Here is a 15,417-nt window from a genome sequence, read left to right as displayed (position 1 = left end):
GATTCAAGTGGCAGAGCTGATGTGCGAGACAGTTGAAGTTGTTGGTGGGAGGGGCTGGTGTGGGCGGGACCAGCTGGCCGGGGTCAGAGCGGCAGCCATGGCTATGGAGCAGATCTGGAAGAGAAGCCAGCACTGTCTTCTGCAGCTTGTTTGCCGCCTTGAGATCCTGCAGGACTGGGCTTGGGGGATGGCAAAGGACGGAGGGGCTCAAGGTAGGGGGCGCCCATCACACAGCTCTGCAAAACTACTGAGCATTTCACACCTACACAGTCAGACACTTTACTGAAGAGTCTTGCTTCAGAACACAAACTTTGCTTTGGCTTCCAGGAGAGATCCAGTTCCCTGGTACCAATCTCTCTCTGCCTGCCCTGCCGGGCTTGGAATACCTTGACCCAGGAGGCTCTGGGTTGTGGGTACCGGTCCTGGGAGTTGAGATGGATTGGACCTCGGGAAGGCTGGTGCCACTGGCAGGGACCATGGAAGATGTTGACGGCAAAGGTATCGGGTTGAGGGGCAGAGCGGGTGAGTTCCACACGTCTTACAATGAGGGATCATTTACCGCCGCATTCCACAGGACTCGTTCCAATGCGAATCGGTGCCCGGACTGTGGACCCGGTGACAGGCATCACAGGGTCGGTGGTGGGGGCCCGCTTAGACCCGCTGAGGAAGATCGTGGTTCCTGTAATTGTGCCCAACGGCCTGACTGAAGGAGAGGCTACAGACACAGGACTGGTGCGCAGCCTCCCGCCATCCTGTCACCAGAACCCGCACCCCCGCGCCGAGGCCAATATTCTTTACTGCTGAACAAACACATACTCCTCTTCTTCCCATTCTTCTGCCAAAGTCAATCTCTCACATACAACTCACTCATTTGTGCAAATATCCTGGAACAAATTCTTCCAGCACTGCAACGCCTAAATCTTCTGCCCACTATATGATCTCATCTACACTGGTGCCTTTTGTTAGAATTGTTGAGGTGCAAACTGATGACGATACACTGCAAACATTTTCCAGTCTGGTTTTCTTTTTTAATTTGTAACATTTTTTTTTTTTACATAATTGCATTTTCTTCTCTTATTTATTTTGTAAAATATCTGTCAGTAGCAGAGGAAATGTGACCTGTATTTACACAGCCAGCCAACAGTAAAACTCACTCAAACATTAAACTTGATCCATGTTATTGGGATAAAAACGTAAAGTACTTTTTATTTGTTAGAGCTATATTCAAGATTTTTACAGAACCCACAATTGTATCAAGGGAAATTTGATCGTGACTAACCTCTTGATTTTTATTCAGCTTTTTAAGCAGCTTTGAGTTACAAAGGTCCTGATTAAGTGTCTAAGCAGTGTACTGATGGACCAAAAATCTTTGAACACGATCGCACGAACATCGGGTTAGTGAACGCAAGTTATAGCTGAGCCACACCTCAAAGCTGTTTGAAAGACATCTCCCTGGTAATATTCCGGATCTGCGTTTACGTGTGTATGTGTGTGTCTCTGGGTGCGTTGCGCATCTCCAGCTGGATATTCTGCAGAGGGAATGCTCTTTGAGGGGCAGGTTCTGGAGACAGCAGAGGAGGAAGGAAGAAGAGTTACTGAGAAACCTAGACAGAGTGCTACGTCACTGCTTCCAGAGCACCGTCCACGGCACTGGTCAGAGTGCTGCCCTCAGCATCACTCGCAGTACCACCCAGAGCGGCACCACCCAGACCTCTACTGCGCATGTGCAGGGCACACCTGTGCAGAGATCCACTGTTCAGGTGGGTATCAGCATTACAGGTAATCCAAGGGCTATCTGTAAGCTGACAGTGCTCATGGGGATAGTCATGAATAGTCAGAGTTTGGAGATGAGCATGTCTTCAGATGCACTGGCAGGACAGGGAGGAGCAGCTGAGGACTGGTGCAGCAGTGCTAGCCCAGGAGGCCCAAGCCGAGGCCCAGAGGAGAACAAGGGCACGATCGCACCTTTCTCTCCTGCTGCCGCACCACGTGCTCCTTATCCTGACAGGAGGTAAGAGCAAAGTTACGCAATGCGAACAATGAGCGAGTGACCCTTAGGGCCCAGGACATCTTCTGCTGGTACACTGCCTTCCTCTCTGCATGACACGCAGGGGATGAGGAGCAGTACGAGCAGCAGGGCTGGTGGCAGGCGGAGCTGACAGCTGGACTGGACAGGGTGAGCGTGGGTGTGAACAGACTGCAGCAGGAGCAGGACAGACGGATGGCGATGCCGCACCAGGTCCAGTGTTCTTGCCCTGTAACTCTGTCCATCTTTCGGCCCTGGACCTCATGTGGTTTTTTGTTTTTCTTTGCTCTTTTGTTTATTGGTATGTTTGCTTGCCTCTTTATTTATTTATTACTGTAAAAGTGTTTATATTACAATCAAACCTTGTGTCGTTAGTATGCTGACTGCAAAGGACTTGGAGTTAAAAGTACTTTTCACATACGTACAGTTATTATAACATTATTAGAATGATTATATAAAGTTATTATAATTTTAATATATTATACCAGTCAGAATATAAATGAACAGTATGCTGATATAATATATTACCATTATTAACTTTTAAAAAAAAAAAAAATAAAATGGCATTTTTGAGCTAATGCAAGCAAAACAGGTCAAACATTCTGCATCTCAAATATTCAAATTATAATGTGGGTTATAATTGGGTTTTTCTATGCATTTTTTGTCTGCAAAAGTCAGCATGGTATTATAATGAAATCCCCATCACCATCCATTTTCTATCTTCTTTATGTGCCTGTTGTTCTCACCACTGGATGTCACAGTGTTTTGCTTTCTGTGTACCTATGCTGCTCCAGGGCTGTACTTTGAAGCTCAGGGAGTTGTGGGAGCAGCTGATCTCCAGGCAGGCAGAGCTGGAGACTGCTCTTACCAGGCAGCACTGTGTCCGTGAGCACTGCCAACTCCGCATGGACACAGCACAGGTAACACGTGGTATAGTGCTGGTAAACAATGGGTACTGGTAACACTATGTATGACTTTACAGGTATCACAGAGTACAGTATACCCACGGTATTGGTACCATCCAGCACAGCTAACGTTTAGTACCTGTGTAACTCAGTACAGGTAACACTCATTGAATTTGACCCTCATCCCAGTTTTTACCCGGCAGAATTAATAAAATAATGATATAATAACAATAAAACACAATGCAAATGCCACAACGCACAGAAATATGCATCATGGGTTATGCATAGCACTGATCTTGAAATATCAATATTATTTGATAGTCTCATTACCAGTTATGATAATAGGTTGATATACCTGTTCTCACCTGATTTCTGCTTTGCCGTTCAGGCTTTTTTGCTTGGCACCTTTTGGTACAAAGACTTTAGACTGACCCAAATTATTGGCCACACAAAGCTCAGGCGAGGGGAGGCTGTGATCCTTCCTTTGCTGCAGAAGCTCCTTTACCTGCTGGAGGAACAGAAACAGGGGAGCCACGGGAGGCCAGGTACCCATTTTCAAAGCACGCTCACATACAGGGCTTGTATGGAGTGCCAAGTTTTGGAATTAAAATTATAAAATAAACTCTAGTCTTGAAAAAAAATACAAAAACCTTAGCAACATGGACAGCTAGTAGTATAGTGGTAAGAGCTGCTACTTCTAGATCTGAAGGTCGCATTTTTGCATCTTGTCTACTGGTCTAGTACTCTTGACACAAGGTATTTACCCTAAATTGCTCCAGCAGAAGTTACCCAGCTCTATAAATGCGTAAATCAGTGTAAGATACTTTAAAGAAAAGTGTCAGCAAAATAAATACAATAAAGAAACAGTTTCATTAGAAAACTGATTATCTGCTGCCTTAAACTTTATGTACTTATTGTGTGACACATTGCAGCCCAGTGTCTTTGAAATATTGCAACTATTTTGCAACTACCTGCAAGGTAATTGCAGGTAACATTTTTTTACAAAACAAACTCCCGATGTAGACAGTAAATAGTATATATCTATTTGTTCCAAACAAACTTCACTCATTAAAATAAGTTTAATTTTGAGTCCGTTTTCAGTCATTAAAATATACATTTGTGTTCTGTGCACAGATAATGTCCACATACATGTTATTATAAATAATTACAAAGTCAAAGATAACATTAATTCAAATGTTATGGTGCCTTGTTCATGAGGTAGAAGGCTGCCGGCTGGATTCTTATCTAGGGTTACCAAAAACGCTGGTGTCGCCGCTGCTCTCCTATCAGCTTAACTCTTCAATGATCTGCAGCAGGGATTGTAAGGTGGTGAATTGGCTAAGAAACCACAGTCATTCACAAAAATCTACAGGCTGAAATTCTAGCTTAGCATTTGAGTAAGATAATTAATCTCAGTTTATTCATACAGATAAAGGTACTGAATGAGACGAGAAAGTAATAACAGGTAAGGGTGTGATTGTAGGTTTGTGGTAAGTAGGCATTTATTGCAGCTCTGCCTCAACACAGCATGATGGATGAATGTGGGTCTACAGTTGGCTCTTTAACTTTGCCCTGCAGGAGCTTTTACCGGAGATCTGATGGAGGCAACCAAGACTCAAGAGCCTGAGCAAGGATCTTCCGCCACACTAGACCCCTGGACAAACCCACCCTCTGTCCTCCGAGGGAAAGGTGGGGTGGACATGCTACTGGCAAAGTGCAGGTTGCTATGGTACTTAGCTCTTGGTATGATGCAGAAATTCTTGACAGTCAAAAGGTGTAGTGGTTAAGGAATAGATCATGAGCCCAAATCAGTTGTCTATGGTAGCATCTTTTATTTTTATATTTTGACTTAACATAAGTTGACTGATGTTCATAGGACTGGAACTGAGCCTCACTTTTGTACACACAAGCAGTCTTAATCTTGCACACTTGAGACCCACTTAAACAGAACTGTTAAAGCAAATACCAAGTTGTATGAAAAAGCGAAACAATATGGCACTGTGAATTTTGAAGTTCAAAGCAATATAATAATGTTATGTTCACCCGCAGATTCCCATCCTTTTAAGGAACCCATATGCATTTGTGTTCCTGCATTAACAGGTGAGAAAGTAGGGAAACAAATCGGAGGCTTGGGAATTACATTTTTTCAGGTTACACTCAAACATGTTGAGTATTAAAGTGTGTAGTCCTTCCAGTACTGTATGCTCTTCTAAGGGGACACAGAGGATCTGAGCAAGGTGGTACCAGAACAGTAACAGTAGTGGTTCTGTTCTCTTTCTCCCAGTGCAGGACTGGGATCGACTGCTGGAACTTTCTCCGTTGTTCCATCAGCTCAAACAGGTGGAGGAGCAGCTGAGGGACAGAGCCCGGCAGGGGGGGCTGCTGGCGGAACATCTGCCTGGTGGGCTCCTAAAAGCCATGTCAGCCTCCTACGCAGCTAGTTTCACTGATTGTGGACATTTATTAAGACACATTTGACACGTTCACCCTAAGGCACCCAAAGTTGTGGTCTTCAGCTTTCTTTTCTCATATCTCAGGCTTAAAAAACATACAGCAAAACATACACTCATCTGGGGATTGCATGCCGCAATCTTTGAAGCAATGGAAAATCACATAGTTCCAACAAACTGGGAATCAAGTCAAAATAATGAGAATTCAGAAGAGTCTTCATTTTGAAACTGGGGAAGAGTTTCAAATTACAGTGCAGAAGTAGTTCTAATCAGCACTGCAGTAAACACTCATGTCTGGGAAGAAACAGGAATGCATGTTGACATGCAGGGCAGTGCTCTGGAGTCATGTCAATGCCTGCACTGTCCAAGGCCGAGCGAAAGCAAGCGAGAGTCAACAAGTTCCCTCAATGCACAGAACATCTGTTGGTGGACAGCAGAACATGAGAGGCCACGGTTGTAATCCGAAACCTCTTCCCCGCTGTGATAATTATAATCTCTGCATTGCAGTAGATTCGACAAAACTACCGCAATTCTTCCAAAGAATTCGACAAAAAATTGACTAGATTATCTCACTTTGCCCTCATATGATAGCTATATTCCCATCTTAAATATTTAGTATTTTCTAATGCATGCCAACTGTGCATCCGTGTCTGTGTTGCAGATAGGGGGTGTCCTTTTGTAGATGTATTGGATGCTCAGTGGGAGTGTGAGGGGGAGCTGGTGCCACTAAGTCCGGACTCCCTGAATCCTCGTGAGTTCTTGGTGTACCAGCATGGGTTGTTTCTCTTGCGCACCCTCCACTCACATGCTGAGGTGAGTCCTCCCACCCTCCTCCTGCCGTTACTCGTTTTCCGTGAACTGCAACAGGGGGTCATGGTATAATCATGTCTCTTTCTTGCTGACATTAAAATAATTATTTCATCATTGAAAAAGCATCCAGAGATACTGCACAGTTACAGTTGCTCTATTATTAAGAACCAGCAAGCATGGGCATTGGGGATTCTGTGCCTTTCACCTATTGGAGCCTGGTGATTATATGAGATCTCATGTCATTTCTAGATTCCAGCTGTCACACTGCAAGTGGCCAGCAGCCTTCCCTTTAACAACTACCATCACAATGCCTTCCGCAATTCCTTCTTCTATCAGGTACTGGCCAAAACACGCTTCAGCAGATGCCTAGTTGTCTTGAAACAAAATCTGTGTGTGTGTGTGGGTGGGCGGCTGGGGAGACGGAAGAGCGGCTTCTCACCAACATTGCAGGCTGGGGGTTTCCTGCAACATGCAATGCCATGAGTTTTTCATGCTGTTCTCTAAACAAACCTGAAAGTGAAACTGTTTGCAAACTATCATTTCTGCAGGTGTGGGTCTTGTGCAATAGGGATGGTCAAGAATCATCCATCACAGCACAGCAGAGATTAGCTTTAATGCACACTGGAAAATAAAGCAGCGATTGCTTACTAGCTGGTGAGCAGGATAAACATCAAAGCAAACTGCAAAACAAATGCAACACAAACTAAGTACAACATCTACATCACTACCAACACCTATCAACACCAACAACCGTCGCCCCAATGAACATAAGAAGTCTGTTCCAGCCGATGACCACAAATTGGTGTACAGTCTTCAACAGAGCACTGACTGTGCTCACTTCTCTCAGTGCACTCTCCAACCTTTTCTAATTCCAAAGCACATTAAATTTTGTATGGCTTGTTTCAAAGATTTTAATACCCTCTATCTATGACTTTTCTTATTTTGACTATGAAATGGGGAAGACAATCTTCAGTCACATCATACTTGGTCATATTCTTTATGTTTGTTGAAGAGAGGTTCCAAGCACTGAGAAAATCAGTCTCATCTGAACAGTTGTTTCCCATGTGTGATGAGCGGTGAGGGCTTCATGAAGCTCGCAGCAAAATGTAGATGCAAAACCACATTCTTCTAGGTAATGTGCATTGTCATGTGTATTTATAACTGTGCCACTGTGGTTAGTTCTCCAAACACAAGAAAATCTCTTCGGAAATAAGCCCAATAGTGTGTGCGTGCGCACAACCACAAGTGAGTCGTACATGATTTGCTGTCATTGCTTTGTTTGTTTTGGCGCATGAGATGGGGCGTCAGGGTTGATTGTGTACTACTATATATACTGCAGTCACCATGAACTGCATATGCATTAATGCAGGAAGCAGAGAAGAACCTGTTTGTGCGTCGCCAGCGGTTATGGTCTGAGGGAGGTTTCTCGCTGCTGCTCCTCCATTGTGTGTCTCACATTGCTGTGGGAAACTTGTGCACTGACAACACTGACTTTCAAAGGGTCTTCTTCCAGGTAATGTCACAAAACCATTGTCACCACTGCTATACACCACTATCGCACTTTCTCACACACTTTCCCTACCGGTGCTGGTGGTTCCCACAATGTAGCTAGACGCTCCTTTCTGTTCTGCCACAGAATCTGTTCAGTGTTACATAGTTACACACTGATACCAGTGTCATCAACTGCTATTCTGTGGAAACTGTTCCAGGTGTTGCAGCTGTGCCTCAGTGAATACTTCCTGATCAGACTTGGTGCCCCATTAGATCCTCGAGCAGATGCACTATGGGATGCTGCGCAGAATCCAGACCAGTGTACCCAGTCAGCCCTGCTCCCCTTGCTGGTGGAGAGGGTGCAGAAGCCAGCTCATGGTCCTTTCTCCAGAGAAGTAAATAACATGTATCATTTAACAACATGCTTTTTCTCACCTCTGTGGCACCCATCTATTTTAGATTATCAGTGTAATGTTATTAAGCATCTATATTAAAACACCACTATGACATTAATCACTATAAACCTGCTTTAAAATGCCTGTGCTGTAAGACATTTGTTCTCCACGAACATTAGAGCAGAGGGCAAAACTGACAAACGTAGATCTTGTCTGTGCAGATGGATGCTTGACAAGCCATTTAAGTTATTTGGCTGAACACATCTCTTAGAATGGTGGTACTAAATAAGCAACAGACAGTAAATGTAATAACTCTGCAGCCTTCTGGACAGCAGGTGCTGAAGCAGCTTCAGAGACACCGGGAGACTTCTGGCCTGTGGCATCTGGAGAACTTGCTGAGAGAGACGAGATCAGAAGTCAGAAAAGGGTGGCAGAAGCCTCTCTCATAAACACTATGGTGAGGGCCAAAACCACAGCCACCATATCCATTAGCCAACAGTTTAGCTCTGTAATATTAACTTATTTCAAAAGGACTGAAAAATTGCATGGGTTGAGCATTTTCCAAATACATTCCAACATGTATGTATATATTTCGATACCAGTCATTTTAAAATAAACTGACTAACTAACTAACTCAGCCCAGATCGGTGGAGTATTGCAGTGATGGTTGTCCTTCTGAAAGTTTCTCCCATCTCCTCACAGGATCTCTGGAGCTCAAACAGAGTGACCATCGGGTTCTTGGACACCCCTCTTGCCAATGTTCTTCTCCCCCTATTCCTCAGTTTGGCTGAGCAGCAAGGTCTAGGAAGAGTCATTGTGGTCGTTCCAAACTTCTTCCATTTAACAATAGGATTCTACCGTGCTCTTGGAAACCTTCAATGCTGCAGATTTTTTTTTTTTTCAGCCTTCCTTAGATCTGTACCTCAACATAATCCTGACGCTAAGCTCTGCAGGCAGCTCCTTTGACCTCATGGCTTGGTTTTTTGCTCTGAGACACATTGTCAGCTGTGGGACCTTATATAGACAGGTGTGTGCCTTTCAAATCATGCCCAGTCCATTGCCTTCACCACAGGTGGACTCCAAGCAAGGTGCAGAAACATCTCAAAGATTATCAATACAAATGAGATGCACCTGAGCGAAATTTCAAGTGTTACACCTAACGGTCTGAATATTTTTGTTGACGTAATATTTCAGATATTCCACTAACAACCTAAATGTTGTGCAACAGTTATCTTAGTGACACATTCTATTGCTAATGTTCACATTGACTTTCTGTTAGAAGGCAAACAAAACTTGTTGAATTAGTCAAGTGCTGGCAAGCCAAGCCAGCTACACAAGAGAAGAGCAGCAATTTATTGTAATGTGTTTTTTTGGATGCAAAGCTCAAGTACACCAAAACTGACATTCACTCGTACACAATAAAGAACACAGGTGTGAAGTGTAAGCGGATGTGCAGTCACTATGACTCTGAGGTTGGATAACCCAGATATTTCCAGACTGCTGGTTCCAATGGGATGTAGTGGTGTTCCATGAGGAGGAACATGACTAAAGCGTGAGAAAAAAAGTAGCCATGTCTCTAAAATAAGAAATGTGTTCCCAATATTTAAACGTTATGCTCAACATCAACTTACTCTCACTCACAATTGTGAACTTCTTATCCAAGTCAAGGTTGCGGCAGTCCAGTGCTTATCCTTGAAGTGTTTATCCGGATGCGAGGCTAATCAGGGTACACCCTGCACAGGATGTCAGTCCATTGAAGGGTAGCCACGCATACATACAATCACCCTCACAGTCCCGCGGTGCAGTTAGTTTACTTTCACCAGTTAACGTGAAATGAATATGTTTAAACTGTGGGAAGGAATCGGACTGTTGGCCCACACCATTGGTCCGGTTGTATAATTTCCCTTTTTCCTGTTTAAATCCATCAATCCTCCATGTTTCTGGGGCCACGGAAAACGGCAAGCGGCCAGTTAAGGAGTGCCGGGTGTCAGGAAAGACACTGAGATTGTGTGAGGTTGACGTGGAGGCAGAATGAATAGCGCAGGACTTTGCGGTGATATGCTGACCCGCTGATGTAACCTGCTGACCGTCACACTGGAGCAAGAAGACGACATGAAGCAATTTCTGGACGCAAACCAGATAGATCCTTGGCTCACTGCACTGATGATGAAGGACTGGTTCAGTGAAGATAGAGTCACACAGATAAATAGAACTACAGTAATTAATTGTAGGCGTATGGAAAATTTCACACAGAACAATTTAGATTAATAAATCTGGCACTAAAACAGACAGAAGACTGTTATGTGTAATGTGCAGTTTCATACGCCAGTGTTTGTGTTACAGGACAAGGAGGAAATTACTCTTGATACCCTAGAGACAGCACCACTCGGTGCTGTTTTGGAAAGCCATGTTGTTCCAATCCCACTCACATCCCGAGAAAATTTGCTGTATAAGCATATTCCGGGAACTTTCATTTCCTCCCTGAATTTCTTGGGCAAAAATGCATGTATTGAGTTATGCATAAGGACATAATTACTTATATCTGTCGGTTGTTGGTACAATGAAATGTTTACTTGTCATTGAATATAAATAAAAGCTGAACTACCAATTAGCTTTTTCCATGTAGTTTGATCTAATCTGGACGGTTAAATATGAAGCATTCCTTAATTACGGATAAACAAAACAACTACACGGAAGGGGATACACACACACATTTTCAGAACCGCTTGTCCCATATGGGATCACGGGGAACCGGAGCCTACCCGGCAACACAGGGCATAAGGGACACACCCAGGACGGGACGCCAGTCCATCGCAAGGCACCCCAAGTAGGACTCGAACCCCAGACCCACCGGAGAGCAGGACCATGGTTCAACCCACTGCGCCACCACACCCGGAAGGGGACAGTAAATGTAAAAGCGCAAAGTAAAATATTGGAACGACCCGCGTTACTGTGTTTAGGCGGGAAGATGTGTTTCGTGTAAATAGCTGCATTGTGGGTAACTTCTAAATAACGTGTGCAACCGGTGAGGGCATTTCTAGGGGAAATGATGGGGTGACTGTGTTTGCCAGCATGTGGGAAAAAAGCCTGGGTGCACCAGGGAGGTTAGGAAGGCTGGGTTGCGGCGCAGACCCTGGAGGAAAGGGGGTCGTCGGGTCAGGAGCATTATTTCTCTGGTGCTGGTGTTCAAATAAATCGTTCGAGAGGAATGCTCCCTCTGCGTCTCCATTCGCCCCCAAAGGCTCCTTATATAAGCCTCAAGAATATGAAGTTATATAAGGCTACACAAAACAATTTCAGTGTGTGTAAACAAACGTGTTTATGCGGAAATACACTGTGATAACACATAATGAGGAGTTTGCATGATGAGTTTAAAGGGGTCAGTCCACGCGGCGCAGTTCAGCGCTAAGCACGCGAGGGCGGGACGGGACCCCTGGGGGCCGAGGGAAAGGCTGACGGACGAGCTCCCTCGAGGGGGACCAGGCAGCCCGCGTGCGGTGCGCTTATAAGCGTGTTTCATAACAGAATTAATGATGTATGGGGTTAGTCCGCTGAAAGCTGAGACAAGTACATGTACCAGATGCGCTAAGGTGCGACTGCACTGTAGTACGCTTTTACGCTCACTTGCGATGCCTTAAAATATCACTTGATTTGAAGACTAACCCAAGTCATAAACTGAGCCTAATCATGAATACGCCGTAGATTAATCGTAACCGCAGGGTTAGTCTTCATGAAAATACATGTTCCTTAATACTCTCCTATGAAACAAAAAGACGAGCAGATCATATGACGTATGTAAAATGTTTAAAAAGGTTTCTTTTTATTACATGGCATCATCAAGCAGAGCAAACAAAGTCACGCGGAGCCGAAGACAAGACACAGAGCTGTTATCCATCCGCGAAGCCGTCACTCGTCCAGGTTGTTTGCGTGGGCGTTTGCCCTCGAGGCTCTTCGGAAATGTCCGCGGAGGGTGTGGCGCGCGGGCTGGTGGTCGTCAAGCGAAAAACGGGCATTCACTCGCTCCTAGAGACGGGATCTACGAGGGCGCGCTGGCGGGACGGGAGAAATGTTCGCAGGAAAGTTGTGCAGAAAAAAAAAAAAAAAAAAAAGGGCCGTCGCGCTCAGTGTTGCAAATTCTTGCGCGCCACCACTTGTATCACAATTACAATGATAATGAGTATGATGCCCAGCGTGAGGCCGACGATGTTCAGGATCTTGGCGGTACGCGAGGCTTCCTGAGCGCGCGTGGAATCCCCAATTGCAGCTGCGTCCTTCGCCTGCAAAAAAAGGGTGTCCGGTATAATTCATTGAATCGATTACGCACTTCTACTATTCCGTCGCCTTTTCTGAAGTTTCTCCAAGGCGCTGCAGAATCAATCAACGTTACAGTGATTTAGCTATAATACAGCAGCAGGCAGGGTATTCTCTTGAGGGTACGTGCCTTCGCCTACGGTTGGCGACTGCAGCAGGAGTGGGATTCGAACCAAGGCAAGGGCTTTCACATTAAAATCCAGTCCTCGACACGGCACTAGACTAGTCTAGACTAGCCGCCGCCCTTACGTTATCGCAAACTCCCACTCTATATAACACAGTCGTCTATGATAATACGAGTTTTGTTTAGAAAGGAGTAAGATGAGGTTAAGGTCGTGTCCCAAAGTTTAAGAAAGCCTGCCCCAATTGAATGTGTATATTTCTCTATTGCTGATATTCCCCCCGCCCCCAGTCCCTGACAGAGAGTAACCCAAGTGAAGCAGCAGACTTAGTTAAGGGACAATGCAAAGTGTGGCACTAGTCTAAATTCTTGAATTTTTTTTTTTTGTTTAGTTTTAATCACTTACAGGCAGAGCACTTGTAAAATAAAGTTCGTTAAAGACAAGTCCGTATACGCCCAATAATCACCCCGTTAGTCGCAATTAATGCACCGGCAAGATTTCTTATAATTTTATTCTTGTTGCAGGTGGTGCACAGCAAGCCTGTTCCCATCGCGTCATTTTGCCCTACTTACCCTGCAGGAGTAGATAATCGCAGCCACTCCGAGGGGCAGGCAGCAGCACAGGGTGTTGAAGATGGACCAGCCCAGGTAGTTGTTCACGTTTGCGTGAGACCCGTCCATGGTTGACCGCGCGCCGCTCCGCTCCGCTCGCGCCCGTGCTTTGCTGAACGCGAGGCTTTACGCCGCAGTTAGTGAAGTGCGAGGGAAATCGACCCTCTGTAAATACTGCCGCTCGATGGGTGTGGAAAATCGAGGCGGTTCAAAGCTCTTGAGTTCTTACGGGAAGTTTCCTCCTTCTTCGGATTGTAATCGGAGAACCCCGATTAAAAGATTTTACATATAGTAGCAGAACCGCTTTTGCTTGCCTTTTTTTTTCCATTTAAAACGTAGACCACCACCGTGTAAGAATTTTTTACTTTTTTGGGTAGTAAGTGTTATTTACGTATTGCTAGTATAGAAAAGGTACATTTAAAAATATCAGTTCCTGGTCACAAAAGCAAAGTTTATAAATAACACTTACTACCCAGGAACAAAAATTGTGGTGATCGATGCTCTACAGAGATGACTAAAAAAGCATTCTTTTTTTTTTTTTCTTTTAACGGATCAGAATGGATCACCAGCCCACAAGGGTGTCTGGTTCAACACACTGTCAGACTCGACAGGAATAAATTTCTCCATTCATTATTTCACACACATCATCTGAAAGCACTTGCGGGGTGAGCCAGAGCCTAACCCAGCAACACAGGACAAGGGGCTGGAGGGGACACACCCAGGACAGGACAGCACTCCATCACAAGCCACCCCAAGCAGGATTCAAACTCCAGACCCACTGGAGAGCAGGACCTGGTCCAACCCACTGTGCCACCGCACCCCCTACTAAAATAAAACAATAAAAATCAATGAGACCAGCTAATATAAAGACTGTATACGGCAGAACCTTTAACACCCTAAAAACATACCACAAGGCTTAAAACCATACATAATAAATACTTTAAAAGGAACTTACCCGGTAACATTCACCACTCAAGAGGGGCGGTCCCCTGGCCTCTTCCCAGGGTGTTACCATACACCTTACCTAGTTTTTTGGTCTCCCCTATTGATGTTTTAGTGGGACAGGTGAACGATGAAATACATATACAGAATTAGAACACAACATGCACCCACACAACAAACTAAACTACACTACACTAAAGTAAACATAATAAATAAATAAATAACAATAAATATGATTAATACAAACACACCACATGCGTAGTCATTTATAGGTGACTACTTAAAAGTGCAATAAGTGCTATAAATTTTTTAAATTGTGCAACTTAAATAAAATGTGCCAAGAAAGATTAGAAACCCTACACCCAACATAAAACACATAACACACCACAAAACACAATACTTACATTCAGCAAAAACAGGGGTTATGCTGTTTTGAAAGTGCGAAAGGACGTGTGTCGCTTACCCCGTGTCTAAAAACACAAAATACACTTATGCAGAAGAAGTATAGAACTATAGAGCCATGGGAAGAAGGGCAGTTTGTAGTGCAGTGTTTAGAGTGGATGCCTTTGGATCCAAAGGTTGCAGGTTTAATACCCCCCTCCAACTCTAGTGTCCTTGAGCAAAGTACTTAACCTTAAGTTACCTATCTGTATAAAAGGGTGAATGTTTATAATCCTAATGTTGTAAGTTACTTTAGAGAAAAATATCAGCTAATTAAATTAAAAAAAATGTAAATGAAAAGAGTGATATAACATAGAGAGAACAGTGTAGCCCCCCAGAAAAGTACAGGTTACCACAATTACTGACAGCCACTTGCTTTTTCTGCGTTTCAGTTGGCAGTGAAATGAAATCGTGTATTAATAAGAGGCTACAAATTTTATACTCATCGATTTAACACGTTCAAGTGTTTGTTAGACTACAACCCTCATTCACTCGCTCCGCAAAGCGTTTTACCGCGTTCGTCACTTTGAAACACTGGAGTCTCCCGTGCGACACAGAACAGGAACAAATTCGTATGAATACAGCTGGAGAAATGGGCCAACTCCCTATTTCGGCCAGATGGCTTTTCCCACACTGCTTTATTTTTCAGCCACACTGTAAAAGTGGACACATGTTGTTTTCCTGCAGTAACCTCTTAAGTTAATGTTCTGCTGAAACTCTTGGTGAAGAAGTAGCCTCCTCCCATTTAGGGCCATCCATGCTCAAGTGGTTGTGTGAAATATTGCCCGGTTCTGTCCCGGGACATGATCTAACTTGAGCTTCGATCGTCCTTCAAACTACAGTACTTCAGTTCGTCCCTTTTATTTGCAGTTACTTTTGTACTTGTTTGTTTTACTTTGGTGAAGTTTTTTTT

General features: G+C 44.3%; 2 protein-coding genes across 4 annotated transcripts; one reads left to right on the top strand and one right to left on the bottom strand.

The window, feature by feature from the left end:
- The first annotated feature begins 123 nt into the window (after positions 1–123).
- On the top strand, positions 124–9,505 carry LOC108928686 (uncharacterized). Of its 3 annotated transcripts, none has more exons than XM_018742740.2 (17): positions 124–212; positions 328–498; positions 575–732; positions 1,521–1,760; positions 1,864–2,011; positions 2,112–2,239; positions 2,821–2,946; positions 3,320–3,476; positions 4,510–4,620; positions 4,981–5,031; positions 5,216–5,332; positions 6,043–6,194; positions 6,441–6,527; positions 7,561–7,704; positions 7,901–8,077; positions 8,413–8,534; positions 8,780–9,505. In XM_018742740.2, exons 1-16 carry the CDS (start codon positions 188–190, stop codon positions 8,524–8,526), a joined length of 2,106 nt encoding a protein of 701 aa, XP_018598256.2. In that variant the 5' UTR covers positions 124–187; the 3' UTR covers positions 8,527–8,534; positions 8,780–9,505. The 3 variants fall into 3 exon arrangements, with proteins under 3 accessions (XP_018598256.2, XP_018598255.2, XP_018598254.2); XM_018742739.2 differs by having other exon boundaries at positions 8,410–8,534; XM_018742738.2 differs by having other exon boundaries at positions 8,398–8,534.
- Positions 9,506–11,873: 2,368 nt separating this feature from the next.
- LOC108928694 (interferon-induced transmembrane protein 1-like) lies at positions 11,874–13,279 on the bottom strand. Its single transcript, XM_018742751.2, has 2 exons — positions 13,083–13,279; positions 11,874–12,354 (listed from the first exon to the last, which is right to left on the bottom strand). The coding sequence occupies exons 1-2, from the start codon at positions 13,188–13,190 to the stop codon at positions 12,199–12,201; spliced, it is 264 nt and encodes an 87-aa protein (XP_018598267.1). The 5' UTR covers positions 13,191–13,279; the 3' UTR covers positions 11,874–12,198.
- Between the last annotated feature and the right edge of the window lie 2,138 nt (positions 13,280–15,417).

Source organism: Scleropages formosus, chromosome 10 (assembly GCF_900964775.1).
Source record: "Scleropages formosus chromosome 10, fSclFor1.1, whole genome shotgun sequence".
In the NCBI taxonomy this organism is placed as follows: domain Eukaryota; kingdom Metazoa; phylum Chordata; class Actinopteri; order Osteoglossiformes; family Osteoglossidae; genus Scleropages; species Scleropages formosus.
This window is presented reverse-complemented; position numbering and strand designations above follow the sequence as displayed.